The following is a 21,269-nucleotide window of genomic DNA, read 5'->3' on the forward strand; positions in this document are numbered from 1 at the left end:
GCAATAAATACGTAACTTGGACGTAGAGCAGTGAATTCCATACTTATATGCGTGTGAAAGAAACATGCCTACAATTTGCAACCATCCAATTAAGATGTGTAATGCCCCCCCCCCAACTCCTGAATATATGCATTTTCCCAGGATGTTTTGGAGAAAAGCCACGTTAGATAACTGCCTTGTTCCAGTTTCCCAGCTGAAAGGCCCCCTTGCTGACGCCTTGACCCACCAAGCGAGAACACCGCAGGGTGGGTGGGTTAGAAGAGGGCTCCCTGCGTGTTCTCGGGCCCTGCGGCCAACCAGCTGTGTGCCCTTCACCACCTAGAACCTCAGGGGCTGCACCACAGACTCTCACCATGGCTGGGCCTCGCCTCCGCCTCTGTAGAAGGAGGATTCTGCCGGCATCTCCCTGGGGTGGTTAAAGCGTTTGCCGTGTGGGTGGATTAATCCTCACGAGCGCTTGGAACAGCACGGGGCACAGAGCAGGCATTGTGTCCTTGCAGAAAAGGTCCTTGTGTGAGCTTCTCAGGCCCCAAGCTGTACTCCGGGCTCAAAGCCAGGCCCCCACAGCTTGTAGGCATCCTGAGCTTCCCTCCTTCTAAGAAATGGACTAAGGAAGGGCGCCCCGCTCGCGGGACCGTGGCAGAGTTAGAAGCCAGAGCTCTCCAGAGCTTAGAGCCCGGCCTGCTGGCCCTTCGCTGAGCTCAGTGCTGCCCACGAGGTGCTGGCCGCCCCCATCCCCCTCCGCACCCTCCTGGAAGCCACCTGCTCCAGGCCTTAGTCTCGCTTGAAGATTTGCAACCGTTTTGCTAGACCTTCACGACTTCGCGCGTGGGGCTGGTTGCTTCTGTTGCAGCTGTTGTTTTATTGTTAACATCTGTCTCCCTGAAGGAGGCAGTTGTCCAGTCCTCCAGGCCATCCGCTTCGGCTGTGCTCAGGGTCGGTCTGACTCTCCAGTGCCCTGACCTTACCCAGCCGTCCTGGCCTTTGTAAAAAGACCCATCTCTGCCGGCTTTTCTGCAAACATTCTTGATCCCATCTCCCCAAGTGCAATTGCTGAAGCCTGGGTGGGCAAACTGTGGCCCCTGGGAGCCCACCTCCCAATTCTGTAAATAAGGTTTTCTTTTCTTTCTTCCTTTCTTTTATTTACGTATTTATTTAATTATTTTTTGCTTTTTAGGGCCTCACCCATGGCATATGGAAGTTTCTGGGCTAGAAGTCGAATCGGAGCTGCAGCTGCTGGCTTACACCATCCACAGCAACACAGGATCCGAGCCAGCATCTGTGACCTACACCACAGCCCGCAACAATGCCGCATCCTTGACCCACTGAGCAAGGCCAGGGACTGAGCCTGCAACCTCCTGGATACTGGTCGCGTTCATTGCCGCTGAGCCACAAGGGGAACTCCTAAGGAAGGTCTTCTTAAGGCACACCCTGCCCACTTGCTTACAGCCGCCTCCAGCTGCCCTCTCGCTGCTGAGGTGACGTTGAGTCCTTGCAATTGTGTGGCCACCAGGCTAAAATACCTACTGTCAAGCCCTTTGGTGAACTGTTCACCAACTCTTGGGCTGGATGAACGCATCTTTCTGGCAAAAGAAGTGCCTTTTTAAAAATGATGTATTTCTTTAACTTTATGTAAAACACCATCATTTCGACACGTAATCAAAACAGGGATTCTCGGGTTTGCATTTTCTTGAACTACATCTTTGAAGCCCAACGTGCACTTTATATTTTTAAAAGTTCTTTAAAAAATTCTCTATTAAAGTGTGGTTGATTTGCAAGGTTCTTTCCAATGCTATGCAGCAGAGCGACCCAGTAGAAGATGTTGTCTCTATTACCTGTCACCCTTCTTCAGGGCAAAATAAGTGTGAATGTTGCTGCAGCAACACATTCTGAATAGTTCCGAAAACCTGCCCTTGTTTAAGTGTGCGGTCCTATCATGCGTCGGGAAGTAATTTTAGAGTGAGTTGGAAGACGTGTTTATGAACAGCTTTCTCTTCTTGGTGATTTGGGCCACCTGTTTTATGATCCTTTCTCCATGAGGGAGATGCCACATCTTCAGGACAGGAAGGTGTCTCTAAATCAAAAAGTAGGTTAGATGTGAAATTCGCAGATGGGCGTAACATGCAAGTTCATGTTCATACAGCTGGGTTTTACCTACATGGCATGACTTCCTACCAGCTCTCCAATGTCTGAGCGTCCTGGGCGGCCCCGCGCCATGGTCTCTGCGTAGTGGGAGAAGAACCCCTTCTCCTCCAGGAATGGTCCTTAGTGCGCTGTTGCCTGAAAGCAGTTTAAGGAGCCCCAGGATTCTTCTTATTTCCATGATGCGATCAGCTCCGGCGGTATCTCTCAGGAGTTCTGCAAGGATCTCGTGACTTTTTGTTTTTGGAAAGACAGAATTTTTCAGACAGGACGACTAGTCATTTCTTCTACAGACCTTCTCTGTGGGGAACCTGACAACCCAGTTCTTTCATCAGTGACCATCGTTTCTGTTCTGTTCTCAGGTGAGAAATACCTGAAGAGATGACAAACACCTGCTCAGGGCCTTTCCAGCCTCTCTAATTTTGTTTAGTATAGTTGAATATAACAGTTTCTGTTTTTCCCTTCTTTAGATATAAATATGTGTGTTAGGTCACTAAGATAAACAGTTAGGTTCTTTAGTCCCAATTTCCTTTCCCTTTTTCTTCACTCGAGTCCTTTGTATGAAGAGAGAAGATTCAGGGGGACCCCCCCCTCCCGATCAGGACGAAGCCTGCAGATCTTCCTTCTTGCTATTTTCTCTTTGCCTATGAAATGGTCTCTCTTATTCCTTTAAAATGTGGAATTCCCAACAAGATTTGATTCTTGCCATCCTTGCACTGTGATTTCTCACGGAGCCTGGTCAGAAGAGGCCTGACTGGAGAGAGACACCAGGCTGGGAGAAGGAATGAGATGAGCCTCATCATGCAGGCTTTCCTAGTACTCTGCACCTAGTACTGCACTACCTAGTACTCTGCGCCTAGTACTGCACTACCTGGTACTCTGCACCTAGTACTCTGCACCTAGTACTGTACTACCTAGTACTCTGCACATTCAGTAAGCATCTGGGGAAGAAGGGAAGGGCCATAGTAGGTTCTCCTAGGCAATGAATCACACAGCCTAGGAAATGGAGCTGCAAGGATTTCAGAGAGTGAAGAGGCATGTTCATGTTAGCACTGAAACTCATTTATTCCTTGTAACAGAGAGGGACTGGCTTTCATCAGATTAAACCCAGGAGCAAGGAGCCAATGCAAAGGCAAGTCAGATGTGATGTGACAAAGATGTTGAACTAGGCCAGGTTCTCCAAAAACAACCAGTAGGGTAAGAGAGTGTGTGTGTGTGTGTGTGTGTGTGTGTGTGTGTGTGTGTGTGTGTGTGTGGTGTGAAGAGAGAGATTTTAAGAAATGAGCCCGTGTAGTTGCGGAGGCTGTCAAGTCCAAAATCTGGAGACCTAGGGAAGACTCAGTGCAGGAGTGTACGCCCAAAGGTCATCTGCTGGTAGAATTTTCCATTCTTCTGGGGAAAGTCAGTCTTTTTCTATTAAGGACTTCAACTGATTGGGTGTGGCCCACCCATGTTATGGCAGGGGAGCTGCTTCATTTGGAGTCTAACCTCCTCTGAAAACAACTTCACAGAAACATATAGAGTGATGTTTGAGCCAATATCTAGGTCTGTAGCCCGGCCAGGTAGACACACAAAACGGATCATCATCAGCCTGGATCTGGTCAGGTGTGCAGGAGGGAGCAGCTTGGCTGGAGAAGCAGGGAGCAGAGTCTGTGGTTTGGGGAAACCCAGGAAGGGCTGGAGGGCCATGAGGGGTTCCACTCCCTGGAATGGATATGCAGGCCAGAGGGGAAAAGTTGGGGACGGCTGGTTCTGGGTCCCCATCCCAGGTCAGATGGAGATGCTCTGTGAGCAGGAGTCCAGACAGGAAGGATTCGGGTCCTCACCAGGCAGAAGAGATGCCTCAACCCACTGATGAAAAAGTAGATTAAGGGAAACACTTAAAAATACGTACGCAGGGAGTTCCCATTGTGGCTCAGCGGAAACGAAGGCAACTCATATCCACGAGGATGCAGGTTCGATCCCTGGCCTCACTCATTGTGTCGGGAATCTGGTGTTGCCAGGAGCTGTGGTGTAGGTCGCAGATGTGGCTCGTATCCCATGTTGCTATGGCCGTGGTGTAGGCCGGCAGCTGTAGCTCTGACTCGGCTCCTAGCCTGGGAACCTTCATATGCTGCATGTGCAGCCCTAAAAAGAAAAATATGTATATATACATATAAACACATGCACTTTGAACTTTATTTTTTACTTAAAGTACCTAAATGTGCATCCATTCGCTAATTCTTTTAGTTATAACCAGAGCTGGTTTTGAGTAGAAATATGCCTATTAAAAGATCTAAGTTGATAATTTGCCTAAAAAAGGCACAATACCTATGATATTTAGTTTGAGTTCTTGAAAGAAGGGTGAAACTTGTCTCATTCATCTGAGTGCAAAATCATCTTAAATTTTTCATTTTTTCTCCATGGTTACTTTGGTCTCAACCACACCTAAGCTGCGAGCAGTTCCCTTTAATGACTCATCTCTACCGAGTCAGTCCAGAGACTCAAAGTGGTTTTCATGGAAACAGGCGTCGTGTTTTCCGTGCTCATGTTTCGTTTAGCTGCCCCCAACTTCCCTGCATTTCGTAATTCCAATAACAAGTTCAGCTGGCGGAAGCAGATCGGAACATGGATTCAGCTGGTTCTGTGTGTGCCCATGTGTCACGGGGTGGCAGCAGAAGGATGTTGACAACCTTGGGCCAGGCTGTCCCTTCACCCCACCTGGCGCTCCACTTGGGGTGGGCAGTGAGCTGGGGGCTTTGCCAAGAGGATGGAGAGGCCCGATGATCCGACAGGTCAAGTTCAGAGAAGAGAGTCGCTCCCGAGGCTGGACGTGAACCAGTGGCAGGAAGGCGCCCATCCAGTGGTGTGTCTCGTGTCCAGGGAAGAGCGGAACGGACGTCAAGAGTCCCCAGGACAAATGCTGACTGGGGCCCTGTCCCAAGGCTCTGTTCTCCTGGGGGCAGACATCAGAGGAGTCTCATGTGGGAGGTCCTGTCGCCCTGCCCGGTGGAAACTCGATTGTCTGCGTGGGGGGCAGAGCGGTAGAAAAGGGTGCCCCCAGCTATGAATACAGCCATTGTCACAGCCTTCCATGCCCAGGAGACACCTCCGCTTCCAGAGACCCTGCACCACGGAGCCGTCCTAGACCAGCATCTCACAGCTGTCAAGCTGGGTAGTTCAGAAGGATGGGAAGTGTCAGCATCGGACGTGGGTACCATCCCTTAGTCGGGAGGATCCGAGGAGGAGGCAGTTCTGGTCCATCCCAGCTCCTTTGTTTCAGAAGGAGCCGAAGCCTGCGTGACGGGACTCGCACTCCCAGCAGCTCGGGTGCAGGGTCTGGGGCGAGGCCCCCTCCAGAGCGTGGTCTTTAACACCAGGGGGCGCCCCAGAATCAGGCCAGCTGGGCAGTGGGGCTGCCTGGGGGTTTCTTCTGATTTACCAGCGACAGGATTGAGGATCGAGCCTTCTGGCAGAAGAACTTTTTCCCCTGACATCGGATTGTCACATCTCAGTTCTCACAAGAGTTAAAAAGTGACATTAGTACAACTTTCATACGGAAGAGGGAGTGAGGGCAGCTGCCACCTGCAAGAACCAGAGCCTGGTCTGGCCTGAAGAGCAGGTGCTGCCTTTCTTAGGTTTATCCCCAACCCTGCTGGGCATCGTGGCCACCAGGCTGGGGAAGGAGGGCTTTGCAAAAGTTCAGAGTTTTGACTCCCAACCCCAAATTTGTGATTCCTGCAGAAAGAAGGAGAGACCGGGAAGGTGGAGGTTTTGAGAGTCCCACCAGGCAGCTATGGTTTGGAAACACAGTCTCGGTGCCAGGCTGGGTCCCAGGGTCCTCTTGGCGCCTTGGTACTAAGCTTGGGCATGAGAATTTAGGATGTTGACTATTTCTTTTCTTTTTTTGTCTTTTTAGGGCCACACCCGCAGCATATGGAGGCTCCCAGGCTAGGGGTCTAATCGGAGCTGTAGCTGCCGGCCTACACCACAGCCACAGCAACGCGGGATCCGAGCCGCGTCTGCAACCTACACCACAGCTCAGGGCAACGCCGGCTCCTTAACCCACTGAGCGAGGCCAGGGATGGAACCCGCGTTCTCATGGATGCTAGTCAGGTTCATTAACCACTGAGCCACCATGGGAACTCCGAATGTTGAACCTTTTAAAGTAGAAGGCGGTACCTCCTTGTCAGCCATCAGTCAGGTTCTCCCGCAACCCGGTGTAGACTGCTAATTCGCCTGCCTATATGACGTCACCACCCCCCTTCTTTTTACTCCGTAGCAGAGCTGTTTGTGACACAAAGAGTTGGCCCGAAGGTTGGGTACCAATGGGCGTGACAGAGGAGCAGGAAGGCATGGCCTTTGCCGCTCAGCAGTCGGATGCTGGCAAAGGTGCTGTTCTTCCCACAGAGGCAGAGTCGGGATGCGTGCGGAGGGCAGCCCCGTGGGAGGTTCCTGCCCCATCCTGTGGGCGTCTTCCTCCCCCTCGGGCCCTGCCTTTGCCTCTCGGTCCGTTTTCCCATCCTTGAGACACATCTGGAAGAGCAGACCTCTTCTGAAGCCCTGCCCGCCTCCAACACCCAGCTTTTATTTTTTCCCCCGTTTTCCGCAGAAACTGGCTGGAGGGGCAGCCTCATAAAGACCCAGCCTTCGTGGTCATCCAGGATCTGGGTTTTCCCTTCACCCTTTGCGAGCTGAGGGTTTTCATTCATTTCATTTGCGTTAATGACACATGCACAGACCGTCAGCCGTCTGCGGAGAGAAAAACCTTCCGATGAAGGATTTTTGCTGACACAGGGAATTATTAAGGCTGTTTGGCACAGGGAGGCAGGTTTCTTTGGCCCGAGAGTCCCTCCTAATCCTCTTTTCCCTGTTTTCTGTCATGTAAATGAAGCTCTGTGGATCTTACTGATTCTTCTTGAGATAACAGCTGATGACAGGACAGTGAGGCAGAAAAACCTGGTAAAAATAGCACGCGCGCGAGGCCCAGAATAATAAAAATCTCCATACCTTTGGCTTCTCACAGACCATAAAATGAACACCCACGTTTGTGGGGAGCTTTTGACGTCTTGCAGTTTGGCTTTGTGTGATTCAGCAAAGATACGCTGCCTTTAAAGATGGGGAAAAAAAATTTTCAGGCCTGTGTCTGCGTCAGTTTCACATACAGAGTAGTTCAATTCAACTTTTGAGGCTGAACTAAGTGAAGTTAGTGTCCAGCCACAAGCTTCCAAGGGCTGATGACCAGGCTTCCGCATCCAAGTCTCCTGTTTTCTCAGGTCCATCCCCTGTCCTTGCCAACCTGTTTTCAGGAGCGGCCTTTCGGTCCTGAGGTGACAGCTGAGGCCAGTTCCTGGAGGGGCTTCTAGGAGAATGCGTCCAGCAGGTGGAATACAGGCTGCCAGGAAGGGGGGCGCGGCGTTACGGTGTCCCTGTCCCATCTTCCGTACTCACGCCCAGGCTGCAGGAGGATTTGCTCCAGAGGTTGCAGCGTGAGAGCAGAGGGCATGCTGTTTGTCCAGTGACGCTGGCTCCACCGAAACCCTTCACTCACACATTTGGTTATCAAGCTCCCTGGCCCTTTCCGAGCTGGCCCCCTGCCGCGGAACAGCTGGGAGTGTAGCTGGCATCCTCTGATGCTGAGGAAGCATCCTCTGACATAGACCAGTGACTCCCAAATCGGCAGAGGAGGCAGGCCAGCTGAGGGCGGGTGTGCGGCCCGCAGCCAGGAGGGCTCAGGAATCAGCTTCTCTCCTCACTTCTCCTCCCAAGGCCTCTGAGTTCAGCTGCTGTGCTTCCATCTGATGGCCAGCCTGCTCTCTTTATTTCCTGCCTATTTTCTTTTTTTTTAGTTTTTTTTAATTTATTTTTATTTATTTTATTTTTATTTTTTTGCTTTTTAGAGCCCACCTGTGGCATATGGAGGTTCCCTGGCGAAGGGTTGAATCAGAGCTACACCTACCAGCCTGCACCACAGCCACAGCAGTGCAGGATCTGAGCCACATCTTCAACCTGCACCACAGCTCACGGCAGTGCCAGATCCCCAACCCACTGAGCGAGGCCAGGGATCGAACCCACATCCTTATGGATACTAGTCAGATTGGTTTCCTGTGCGCCACAACAGGAACTTAAAAATTGAAGTACAGCTGATGCACAAAGCCGCATTACTTTCGGGGGTACAGCCTAGTGACTCCATTATCTGTGTGTGTATCTGTATTTCTTTGTTTCAGAATCTTTTCTCTTGTAGGTGAGTACCGAGTGTCAAGGAGAGTTTCCTGGGCTGTACCGTAGGTCAGCCTTGATGGCTCTCTGTCTTATGTACGTGGTGTCTGTACATTAATCCCACCTCCTCATCTGTCCCTCCCTGCATGTTCCCCTTTGCTGATGTAAAAGGGAAAATATTGCCTCCCATTTAGTAAATACAGGATGTTGCAGCCATTGAGTTGTCACCTTACAGCCCCGTCCCCGCTCTGATAAGCCCTGGGGTCCCTCAGGATGGAAACAGGATGCCCCATGCAGCAGTCAGCCACTGCAGCCACCCCCTAAGGGTGCACCCCGAGGGGGTTCAGGATGAGAAGCACAGGATGCTGGCCTCCGAGAGCTGAGGTTACCAAAGGGATGGTTTCGCTGAGCCCAGGCTCTTGCATCTTGCTCAACTCTTGCGCTTGCTCAAAAGCGCTCTATTCCTTGAGATGTCTGATTTCCTTTAATTAACAGTCCTTGAGATGTCTGGTTTTCTTTAATTAACGGTCACCTTGTAATGTTCCACCTGTCTGGGCTTTGTTGCAAAAACTCCTCTGTATCCTGGCTCCCAGCACGCCTCTTCAGACCGAGGATGCTGCGTCCCCGGCTTAAGTCCTCAGTTTTGTCCACCGAATAAAATGCAACTCTCAGCTTTTAGGTCGTGCATTTTTTTCAGTGGACAGTAACCATCAGTTTGTTTTCTCTGTCTGGGAGTCTCTTTCTGTTTTGCAGATAAGTCCCTTTGCGTTTTTTTAGATTCCACATGTAAGTGCTGCTATCACAGGGCATTTGTCTCTCCCGGTCTGGCTTTCTTCACTCAGTGTGGTCATCTCCTGGGCCATGCGTGTCGCTGCACATGCAGGTCTGCTCTCTTTAAGTTGACTTTGAGCTGGTTTCTTTTTTCCCCTGTGGGAAAAAATTATTTTTTCAAACCGGCATCTGTTTATTGTTGGATGTGCATTGCTATCTTGAAAACATTTTAGTTTTGAGGAAAAGCGTGATAAATCTCAGATGACTTAAAAGTGGCAGGGCTGTAGTTTCATGAAGACAAGGTCCTTCGTCTTCAAAAACCGCACGCTGCTTGTCACCCCCCCCCCCAGCCCCCGGGCCACTGAGCATGCGTGTGTGCGTGTCTGTGTTTATAGGAGCAGAGGATTTTAAAGCTCATTTGAGAAGGTGAAAGCGGCGGTTTGATTAGGAACCGTCTCCTTGAAGGTTGTGATGGATGCACTAGCAGGTGAAGGTCGTGAGTGACCCATGTGGAGACACCTCGGGATCGGAGGTGTGTTTTCATGCCGTCTCTCACCCCGTCCAGCACGCACCTCTCTGGAGCTCCATCCAGCTGTGAACACAGCCTTCGCTAGTATCGGGTTGTGACGCGGGTTCTGCCCCATCGTTAGGCCCTGTGTTCACTGAGTGATGAAAGACCATTGCACAGAAGGTTGAGCTGTTCATGAAATGGGACAGCAGCCTGCCTCCTCCTGAAACTTCTAAAGAGAATAGAAAGAGAAACTGAAACAGAATTCTAAAATGAAGCCAGCAGCTCCTGATGCCACATGGGTGACAGCCCGGGGTGGCTGCGGGCGGCGCTCGGCTGTGAGCAGCAGCCTCTGGTCCCCACTGACGGTGGCCTCTGCGTCAGAATGGCAGTGCCCGCCCCACGCCTTCCTGGGCCGGGTTTCATGACCACGCATTTCAATGTTTCAGTAAATCAAAGACTCTCGTTGAAAATGTGCATTTTCAAAGGAAGCATTAAATAACCAGAACCAAAATGTTCTTATTTTTTTAAATAGGGAGAGGAACGTAATTTGATGAGAAATAACTCACAACGGTTGACAGGGATATTGAATAGTGAACAAATGGTGCCAGGAAATCCTGCCCAACAGCTGAGTAACAGCCATAAACCGCACCCTCTCCTGGCAGCACCAAGGGCTGTAGAGGCGAGCCCTGCCAGGGGCCCTTAGCCAGTGGGAGCACCATGGTGGCCCAGTGGCTGTGTCCTTCAGGTCCTGCCTGGGAAACCCGACGGGTTTGGGTCATGCCAGCCCTCTGCTTTGCTCCAGTCGGCAGACTTGAAGAGCCAGCACAAAGCAGGACAGGTTCTCTGCCCAACACGCCTCGTTCTGCTCACAGAACCTTCAGACATCAGCGCAGAAGCGTGCGTGGATTTTGACCCTTTCATGAGCGGAAATCAAGACCTGCCTCCAGAGCTCTCCCTGTGAAACAGAACAGACACTGGGCATTTCCAGATGCCGTGTGAGTGATCTGGGTTCAGCATGATTTCTTAACGATGTGCAGCTCAGACAAGGGCAGAGAATGGACCAGCCAGTTGGAAGGGCTTACGATGGTGGAGACAGAGGACTCAATGCGGGGGTGGGAAAAGCCTGGGAGCAGCCAAGACTCTTTGCAACCCCAGTGTGGACACCAGTTACAGTTTACGAGGCTGCAGGGCAAATGGAAGAAGTGAGAGGAAACATAAAAACAGCAGAGAAGCAGCTGAGAGGCTCCAAAGCAGTCATCCCAGCCAAGAAGCCAAAGCCCATGGTTCATAAGGAGTTTGCATAAGTTACATGATTTAACATGAAATTAAAGAAAAACCCACTCTTCTTGTTGACACTGAAAAATGGAAGCATTTCCACCGTTGGTAAGGAACAGTTCCAACAATCTCAGTGTTTAGTTTTATATGAATAAAACTTTGCATTACAGCGTGTAAAAATAATTTTCTTAGAAATATGATAGAGTCTGCTCCTGAGAAACACTTAGTATAAAATAGTTCAGGGCTTCTACAAGGCAAAATAAGGAAAGCTATCGTGCCAGGTGATGCCGCAGGGCTGCTAGGAGCCGTGGTGGGATCTCTTCCGCTTCCCGCCCAGGAAGCAGCATCAGTTTCCCTCTCTTTCCTCCACTGCTCAGTTTATTCTTAGAACCTTCACGAGGGTCCAAAAACCGGCTCTGAAGTGGTTTGAATCACAGACCCCTTGAGAACTTGAGGAAACGTGCTGACTGGTTTACTCTGCAATCTTGGGGGCACGGCCCCCCTGGAACTGGTAGGATTTGGGGGTGTTCGTGGGTCTCCTGGAGCCCGGAGCCCAATCCTTTGTGCCTCGATTTCCCTGTTTAGATACCTGTGTACTGCTCCATGCTGTGAAATATTCCAGACTCTGAAAATATGTGCATGAAGGCTTTGCAGTGTGAGAAAACTGTGTTTTGGACATTGAGTTGTAAAATCGCTGCATTTAAAAGTTGCAGACTTTCAGTCATGTTTAAAAGGGCGTCATGTTTGTGCATGTGTGCACGCGCGCAGGGAGAGCACCAGAATCCGAGGGGAGCAGATAAGGACCGTCGTTACCCTGGGAGGAGGGGGGGTGACAAGCTTCTGTCCCCCTGATCCTGACCCCCGGGGAACCCGGTGCGCACGCTCCGTTCTCACGGAACCTCCTCCTTCCCGCCCCACCCCCGGCCCCGGGTGTGCAGCGTCTCCAGGAGGCGCCTCCTGAGCTCTGGGACCGGCTTTGTGGCTGCTGCTTTGGGTCCTCACCCGAGTGTGACTGTCAGGGCGCCGTGTGCAAAAGAGGCTGGAGGTCCCCCAGCCAGAGGAGGACTGAGCATCTTCACTAACCCCCAGTTCTGCCTCAAGGTTCAGGAGAAGATGGAGTTCAGTCGCCTCGCACCCAGCGATGCTGTGGGCCAGGGCACAGAATCTTCCTGCGAGGGGCCCCCGAGCCGCCCCACACACTCGGCTGGGCAGAGCCTCCTGGCAGCTCTCGGGCTCTGCTGTCCGCCAGGCCCCGCCACGCTGGCAGCAGGACCCCTGCTCGTCCAGCCTGGGCTGCTGTGCTGTCTGAAGGAAGGCGAGCCTGGCTTTTCCTTTCCCTTCGGTGATGACGTTTCACCAACACGGAGCCTCCTAGGCCCCAAGCTTTCCTTAGAATTTCCAGGGTTTGTGTAGCGCCCTGAGCAGGAAGACAGCGGAGTGGACATCACGAGTCCTCCTAGAGTCCCAGTGGCCACCCCTGGGGCCCAAGGCCCCCTGGCCAAACGGATCCTCCTTGTGGGACCACCTCTCACCTCCCGCCTCTCCCGCCCCAGGTGAGCCCCACCCCAGCCATGCCCTTGGCCCTCCTGTGCGCGGATTTGTGCAAAACCAGCCAGGGCTCTGTGGCTGGACCCGGCTCCCCCACCGCCGTCGCCTCCGCATGCCTGTCGACAAGGAATGCCTTTATAGCAGAGGAGAAAAACAGGCTTGCTTCAAGAGACATTCTTGATTGTTGTTTTTTGTTGTTGTTGTTGTGTCTTTTTAGGGCCGCACCCGTGGCATATGGAGGTTCCCAGGCTAGGGGTCCAATCAGAGCTGGAGCTGCCGGCCTACACCACAGCCCACGGCAACACCAGATCCGAGCCTCGTCTCCGACCTACACCACAGCTCACGGCAACACCGGATCCCTAACCCACTGAGCAAAGCCAGGGATCGAACCCGCAACCTCATGGTTCCTACTCGGATTCGTTAACCACTGCGCCACGATGGGAACTCCCTTCAAGAGGCATATTCTTGAACATCCACAGCTGCTAACAAAGTGAAAGAAAGATGAGCAGACATGGGCCTTCTGTTGGAAGTCATCGCTTTTCAAGGAGTCGCACAAAGCAAACACATAAAAAATGTGCATCGGACAAAGCTTCTAGATCCAATGACTAAATTCCAGAAAGTCCAGAAGAACATGTGACGTGAAGTAGAACCAGAGATGTGTACCTTGCAAAGTCCTGTAATCAGCCAAAAAAAAAAAAAAAAAGCTTTGGAGATGCAGGGAGGTGAACAGTCTTTTCTGTGACAAATAAATTGACGAGAATAAAAATGAGACTGAGGAAGAACCCATAGACTAAAAGAGGAGAAAGACATCCACCACTTACAACGTGTGGACTTTATTTGGATTCTAGGTCAAACGAGCAGGTTCAGCGAAGACACTTATGACATAATGGGGAATATGGAACCCTGCGTATTTAATGACATTAAAGGGTCATCAGTAAATGCTGAGATGTCATGATGGCGTTGCAGGTACTAGACTGAAAAAGCGAAGAATGCTTCTCTTTTAGAGATGCGTATTGAGATATTACTATGTCTTGCATTTGCTGCAGAATGCTCTAGGGGTGGGGCATAAATTGATGATCTTTGAAACTGAGTGGATGAGGACATGGGTGTCTTTATGTGTTTGAAATTTTCCCTTTTGCATAAAAGTTAGAGCAGGACTAGACACACTGTATTGAGGGGAGTTAGTTTCAAGTTCAAGTGAACCTTATTGGGGGGGACGTGATAATCGGGGATGCGAATCAGGGAGCTTAGAAGCTGGGGGGGCCAGGGCAGACTGCTGGGGTGACCGAGAATAACTGCCCGTGTTGGCACTAGGTGGGAAGTAATGCCAGCTGGTGCCACTCCCCAGACTTGGTCCTCCCCTCTGGAGAGGTGGCACCATCCCTCACCATAGGGTTTCTCTGTCCCCGCAGTTGGTCCGTGGGGAACTGGAGCACCTGCAGCCGGACCTGTGGTGGGGGCACTCAGAGCCGCCCAGTCCAGTGCACGCGGCGGGCACACTACAAATCAGAGCGGGTCCCAGCCAGCCTCTGTCCAAAGCCCATGCCCTCCAGCCGACAGACCTGCCACCCTCAGAGCTGCCCACCCGCGTGGAGCACCGGGCCCTGGGCAGAGGTAACGGGGCAGGGCTGGCGTGGGGTGGCGGGGCCCCTCCTGCATGGCGGGGCTGGGGTCTCCCTGGGTCTTGGAGGGCAGCACCTGGCACCCCAGCACGGTCTGCCCCACTCATCGTGGGAGCTGACCCCGCTCCTCCCATGCAGTGCTCGAGAACCTGCGGGAAGGGGTGGAAGAAGCGGTCCGTGGCCTGTAAGAGCACCAACCCCTCGGCCAGGGCGCAGCTGCTGCCCGACGCTGTCTGCACCTCGGAGCCCAAGCCCAGGACCCATGAGGCCTGTCTGCTCAAGCGCTGCCACAAGCACAGGAAGCTGCAGTGGCTTGTGTCCGCCTGGTCCCAGGTAGGTGCTGGTCCTGGGTAGGGAACCTGATCTCAAGTAGGGGACCTGGTCCCAGGTAGGTGCACTGATCCCAGGTAGATTCACCTGGTCCCGGGTAGGTGCACCTGGTCCCAGGTAGGTGCTCCGAGTCCAGATGGAGCTGAGTCAACCAGCTCTCCCCTCGGTTGCCTCCCCTCGACTGGTTTTTCTGCTTCCGTTCCTCCTCCTCCTCCGGATCTCCAGCCCTCCCTGTCCCCCCACCAGCGTTCAGCGCCCCCTCCTGGCACTCCACGCCTTGGCATGAGTTGGCTTTCAGGTCATATCCCGGGGCACCTCATCCAGGGTCCGTCCGCGGCCATCACCCCCTCGGGGTTGAGAGAGGGTGAATGGGTGAAGTGGTGCCAGTGGGGGGGGGGGGCCTTCGTCGTGCTGACCGTGGGTGGTGGGGACCCCACCTCATCTCAGAATAGCTGTGGCCATTTCTGGGGAGGGAAGGGACAGAGGCCCCTTTTCCTGAGATGAGCGTCCGTGGGTGGTCTTCTGACTGGGGAAGAAACGGCTTGTGCTGGTTTGGCTCAGTGCCATGTGCTGCTGAAGCCCAGGAAGCCCCCATTTGCATTGTCAGGGGACTGTCCCAGCCCTGCTGTGCCGGGACCAACACTCGGAAGCTTGAGTTTGGAGGGTTAACGTTTTCGTGACTCGCTTTGACTGGGGTGAGTGCTAGGACACCACGTGGGGGAGCAGACAGAGCTGTCCCCATGCCCGGGACACCGAGGCGGCCATGCCAGCCCCTCACGGGTACGGTGCACACAGGGGCTGCCTGCACAGCCTGTTAGGAGCTCCGTGATCAAGTGTGCATCGCCTGGGGTCAGTGAAGCAGGGGGCATCGGAAACCAAGCACCCACAGAAGAGCAGCAGCCCCCGCCTGCAGGACCTGCCCTGTAATCCCAGAGCCGCACCCAGCATTTCCGTAGCAGCCACAGAAAGAAAGCCCCCAGCTCCCAGACCCCAAGCCCCTCAGGGACAGACATGGGTTCCATTCCCACCCACACCTCGAATGGCGCCCCGTCCAGGGGGGAGGAACGAATGGAGCAGGGAATGTTGTGCCAGGCAGGACGTTTACTGGGGTGAGACAGCACTTCACTCCGCCACTGAAAAGTACAAACCGAGTTGCTACTGTAGCACGTCTGCCCCGGTAACGAAGAATTCCTGGTCCCCTCTCACCGGGGACAGGGGCCTCGGTGTCTTTAGGAGTGGACTTCCCCATCATTACAAGACTGTTGTTGCCATGCCATGCCTGAGGCTGAGTCCTAAGGAAGCGACGTGGGCTGCATGGTAGCCCGGAGGTGTCCCTGGGGGAGTCCTCACCCTGAATATTTCACATATGCAGGTGTCCACACACACACACAACACCAGAGCTCCTCTCTTAGGCGTGGCCCCAGCAAGCCCCGTCCGGCTCCATCCTGGCGTCAGGACACAGAGCACACCTGTAAGCCACGCCTGAGCACGTGTGTGAGGCCAGGACCCCAGCAGGTGTGGCCACCTGGGCTCCTCCGCGAAAGCAACCTGCAGGCACGTTGGCTCAAGGCAGCGATGCCAGGCGTGGGGACCCTCCCCTTCCGTGCAACAGGGTGCCTGGCTCTTCTGTGTCATCCCTGTGTGACAGGTGGCTCCAGCCTCTGCCAGGCTGCAGCTTTGCCCAGGGCCCCCCCTGCACAGGCTAGAGGGTCTGGCTGCAGTGACAGCTCAGGCTCAGAGCAGGTCTTGGTGGGAACGAGTGGGTTTGCTGTCTGTGCTGACACCGAGGGCTCTCGGGAAGATCTGTGTGCCCTGGGTTCCCTCTGCCTGCCCCAGCTTTAGGGGCCAGCATCTGGCTGCAGTTGGCTGGTGTTAATCCGGGAGCTCCGGGACTTACCTCATACCCTCGTGTGTTACACGGCAGTGCCTTCCAGTAGCGGTTACAGCCCAACGTTTTAATTTCCCGGGGGAGCAGCGGCTCTCAAACTACTCTCCCCGGGGTTTTTGATTGCCCCGCCCCAACTAACGCCCCCAACACTGGGCCACTGTGACCTCAGGACCTTCCTTTTTATGGCAGACACTGTAACGGCTTTTTAAAACACCGAGGTCCTGGAGTTCCCGTCGTGGCTCAGCGCAAATGAATCCGACTAGTATCCATGAGGATGTGGGTTCGATCCCTGGCCTCGCTTGGTGGGTTAGGGCTCCAACGTTGCCGTGCACTGTGGTGTAGGTCGCAGATACGGCTCGGATCCCAGTTGCTATGGCTGTGGTGTGGGCCGGCAGCTGCAGCTCCAATTCAGCCCCTAGCCTGGGAACCTCCCTGTGCCGCAGGTGTGGCCCTAAAAAAAAAAAAAAAAAAAAAAAAAAGACCAAAAAAATTTAAAAAATAAAAATGAATAGGTAAAATGCCAAGCTCCCTTAAATGCCATTGCAAGTTTCCACAAATATAAATGTTCCAGCTGATATACTCAGGAGGCGTCTTGACGCAATGTTTTTTTATGAGAGGCCGCCACCCCCTGAAAATACCTTCTGCTCACGGCTTCCGTTGCCTTCTCTCTGCAGTGCTCTGCTACCTGTGAGAGAGGCACACAGAGAAGGTTCTTAAAATGTGCTGAGAAGTACGTTTCTGGGAAGTACCAGGAGCTGGCCTCCAAGAAGTGCTTGCACCTGCCACAGCCCCACCTGGAGCTAGAACGCGTCTGCGCCCCGTTTCCTTGCCCTAAGCACCCTCTGTTCCCTGCCGCAGGCCCCCCACGGGCCAGCTGGTCTGCCTCGCCCTGGTCTCAGGTAGGGGTGGCTCTAAGTTACTTACGGGAGAGTGGGCTGGCTGGGTTGGGGGGGAGTTTCTGGGAGGGGGTTACCCCAGATCCAAGGCCCTCCTCTCCAGAGCAGGTGCAGAGCCGGGCTGCTTCCCTGAGGTGCTCTCCAAACGTCACTCCGCCTTTTAGGGCACCTGCGATTATTCTAAAGCATCACCCAGTGAAGGGTAGAAAAATGTTATGGTTTTGCTAAAAGCTGGGCTGAACCCCCACCCCCACTCCCACCCCCAGTGATGTGTGTGAATCAGGGAGACAAGATCTGGAAGAAACAGGTGATTGTAGGTTTATGTTAAGTTAACTGCAAATCTGAGCAAACGCGAATGGGGCAAGCCCCCCAGAATGGCTGTGTCCTGTGGCTCAGATCTGGAGTTGCTGTGGCTGTGACATAGGCTGGCAGGTGCAGGTCTGATTCGGCCTGGGAACTTCTATATGCCACAGGTTCGGCCAAAAAAAAAAAAAAATCCCCAAAAACAAACAAATCCCCCCCCAACACATACACAAAACAACAATAGACCTAGAGGCTAAAGCTTTTCTACAAACAAGAGGTGGGGGCCACTGGGGGTGTCTGTCTCTAGGAAGGTCCCACAGGGTCCAGGTTGGTTCCACGTGTGTCTTTCTCCCACTGTGTTTTCTCTCTGACCCCTGCCCCATCCCAAGGGTGGCTCCCAAGGCCAAGGGCTTTGCCTTCTGCGCCTTCCTGTTCCTCCTGGCCCAGCCCCAAGTCTGAGGACTGTGGGCACGTGAACGACAGCAGCTGATCTGACAACCCCATGGGATCTGCCACCACTAGGGCTTCCCCAGCAGGAGGAAGGTGGGCCTCCAAGGGGGAGACCTCAAGGCCCTGTGACCCTCGGTCCCCTGACCCAGGAACCGCCGAGAGGTGGCCTGTGGATCCTGAGACCGCTGTCCCTGTGTTAACGGGAGGCTGAGGCTCCCAGGGTCCACCCACCTCTGCTCCGTTCAGAGACCTCAGGCAAATTTAGCCAAAGAAAAACAAGTTTATCAGTATTTAATTTAAACCAAAACCTAAAACCTAAAAATAGGTCTTGCATAGTTTTCACCAGCCTGAACTGCTCAGTCTGTCTAATAAGTCATTTTTATCATAAGCTCCTGGAAGATCTTATCCCTCTGACTCATCTATTACATTCCCAGGCCATACATAACTTTGGGGAGAAATAACTCAAAGGCGACGTTTGCCACGAGCTCTGGTACCCAAGGCTCTGGCCCCTCCAGCCGTGGGAACCTGCGAGGGAGACATGCGGGCCCGGCGCCAGGCTCGGCTTTGCCCCCGGGCAGGTTATTCCTGCTGCAGTGGGAGGGATCCATAGGGTTTCCACGGGTCGTAATGGCCCTGCCTGCGTCTTGGCTCCCAGTGCCTCGCCCGGCAGGACTGACTGCCCTCATTTGGGTTGCTTGGGCTTAGGGTCCAGTGGTCCACGCACTGGCTTGGTCTTGGGAAGGCTTGTGTGTGAACACCTGCTGGCCTGTGTGTCTAACTCTACGTGGCAGAGACGAGGTGTGTGCCGGGGCCCTGGCTTGTTCTGGGACTCCTTGCCCGGCCCAAGCGCACGCTGACCGGGGACCTGTGGGTTTCCCCCTGCAGCAGCTACGACTGCAGTGCTGTGTCAGACACCCTCCCGCATGTGCAGACTCACACAGGGTCACACACAGAACGGGTGGAGGCTGGAGCAGGCTTGGTCTGGGGGACTGCATTCAGCCGGCCACACGGGGCTGCCCCGCACCCTGGCTCCAACCTCTGATGAGCTGCCCTCCTCCCTGGAGTTACGGCAGCACCCGGGGGAACGTGCCTTGTTGGCATCGATGGATAACTTCACCTGAGTGGGAGGGAGACCACCCACCACCATCTGAATTTGCACAAAAATTCACAGTCCCACCTAGATTTAGGGCAGAAGGGGTGATGGATACGGCCATTGAGAGGTGCGCTAACCCTTTCCCACTGGGAAGACGTTTGGTCTCTGGGAGAAGAGTCACGGCGGCTGAAGCCCCAGACGTGGGGCGGGGGGTTCCCCCAGCCAGGCCCACGCACGGTGATAAATAAAGAGAGACATTCGGGGTCCCCATGGAGGAGACTTCACCGAAGGAAGACGAAGGTGCCAAGCCTCTGACGCCCTGCCACCAACGCGTGTTCCTCTACTTGGTGTTGCATTTGCATTTGAGAGATGGACTTGGCCCTGCAGGAAGCCCCAGTGTTACCGGCTCCTGTGAATGGGAAGGTGGACCCTGACCTGTGAGGAAGAGCGAGCAGAGCGTCCGTCACGACTTAGAGGCTCAGCCATCACCTTCCGCCAGCACTTTCCACGAAGACCAGCAACATGAATGAGAGTAGTTTCTCTAATTTACTTTTTTTTAAATTTTTTTGGTCTTTTGTCTTTTGAGGGCCGCACCTGCGGCATATGGAGGTTCCCAGGCTAGGGGTCTAATCAGAGCTGTAGCCATGGGCCTGTGCCACAGCCACAGCCACGTGGGATCCAAGCTGCATCTGCAACCTACACCACAGCTCATGGCAACGCCGGATCCTTAACCCACTGAGCAAGGGCAGGGATCGAACCCGAAACCTCCTGGTTCCTAGTTGGATTCTTTTCCGCTGCACCACGACGGGAACCCCTAGTTGCTCTAATTTAAAACAAACCTAGAGGCAAATGTTATTGTTTTAAAAATGCATCTTTGGGGGTTTTTAAGTAATGATTAAGAGTAATTCTTGGGAGTTCTGACGGCGGCTCAGCAGTAACAAACCCGACTAGTATCTATGAGGATGTGGGTTTGATTCCTGGCCTCACTCAGTGGGTTAAGGACCTGGCATTGCCATGAGCTACAGTATAGCAGATGTGGCTTGGATCTAGCGTTTCTGTGGCTGTGGTGTGGGCCAGCAGCCACAGCTCCAGTTTAACCCCTAGCTTGGGAACTTCCATAAGCCGCAGGTGCAGCCCTAAAAAAGCAAAAAAAAAAAAAAAAGAGTAATTCTCGATTTCTCCCATCCATCTAGTCAGAGGTCATGTGGCACATCCTGTGCAGGAGTGGCGGGTCTCCCTAGAAGCATGGGCCTTGCAGCGGGAACGGGGCACGCACAGGCTATCAGGAGGGAGAGGCCTTGCAGCATCTCGGTGTCTGGAGCATCCGTCTCAGTGGGTGTCTCTTCCCGAGACTCCCTGGGAGGGGGCGGGACTAGCCGGCCTGAGAGACCCTTTCAGAGCCAGGCGTGCCAGTCAGCATCGTGTCCCTGGTGCGGACGGGCATGTGTCGTCCTCCCAACGGCCCTTTCCTCCTGCGATAACCATCACTGCCGGACCTCAGGGGCTGCACCCCAGTGCCCTGCCTCCACCCTTTCCACCTCTGGTTCCCTGGTTCTCGCGGAGCCCTGGCCCATCCCAGCCCCACCCTCCGCGACAGGAGGCAGCCCGTGGGGTTAAAGGGCCAGAAGCAAAGGGAGAGTCGGGAAGGCACCTGAACGTGGGCAGCTGTGGGGTCAATGGGGATATCCCTGCTGTATGCTCGGCAGCCACCTGCCCCTCAACAGCTGGGCATAGCATCACCCACCCACCCACAGAGGAGGGGGTCGCCAGGGTGTCACCGAGGCTGCACCGGGACATTTAAATTGATCCCTGAAAGGGGATCAGAAGAAGGCAGGGGGCAGGGGGAGTCCATGGGACTGAAAGATGGCGGTGACCGCCAGGCCACTCGGGGAACCTCAGCCTCATCACCAGAGGCTCGTTGGATGCTTGCAGTCAGGCCGCACATCAGCTCGCTGTACCGCTCTCGTTAGATTAAACGTGACTCAAGTCAGTTCTGCAAACAGAAAACAAAAGAGGAAGGGCCGTTTGCTGTGTAGTTCTGGTCAGTCACTGGGCACCGGTTCTCTAGGTGTGACCCAACCCTCAGTGGCTAGAAAAATGCAGGTTCTCAGGCCGAGCCCTGCTGGCGCTCGAGTTTGGGCCTGGGTTCCAGCATTCTGCTTTCCCAAGCCCGGAGGGTCATTCGGACGTGCCCTCTAGCTTGACAACCACTGACCTGGGGGTGGCGCCAGCAGCAGTATTG

General features: G+C 53.7%; 1 protein-coding gene across 1 annotated transcript in view; it reads left to right on the forward strand.

The window, feature by feature from the left end:
* The window catches only part of ADAMTS16 (ADAM metallopeptidase with thrombospondin type 1 motif 16), a 166,622-nt gene that overhangs the window by 141,603 nt on the left and 3,750 nt on the right, over nt 1-21,269 (forward strand). Inside the window, exons 19-21 of the mRNA XM_047766755.1 lie at nt 13,858-14,059; nt 14,206-14,400; nt 16,960-17,184. Coding sequence (XP_047622711.1) covers nt 13,858-14,059; nt 14,206-14,400; nt 16,960-17,184 — 622 coding nt within the window. The remainder of the gene's footprint in view (nt 1-13,857; nt 14,060-14,205; nt 14,401-16,959; nt 17,185-21,269) is intronic.

This window comes from Phacochoerus africanus, chromosome 1 (genome assembly GCF_016906955.1).
Source record: "Phacochoerus africanus isolate WHEZ1 chromosome 1, ROS_Pafr_v1, whole genome shotgun sequence".
NCBI classification, from domain to species: Eukaryota; Metazoa; Chordata; class Mammalia; order Artiodactyla; family Suidae; genus Phacochoerus; species Phacochoerus africanus.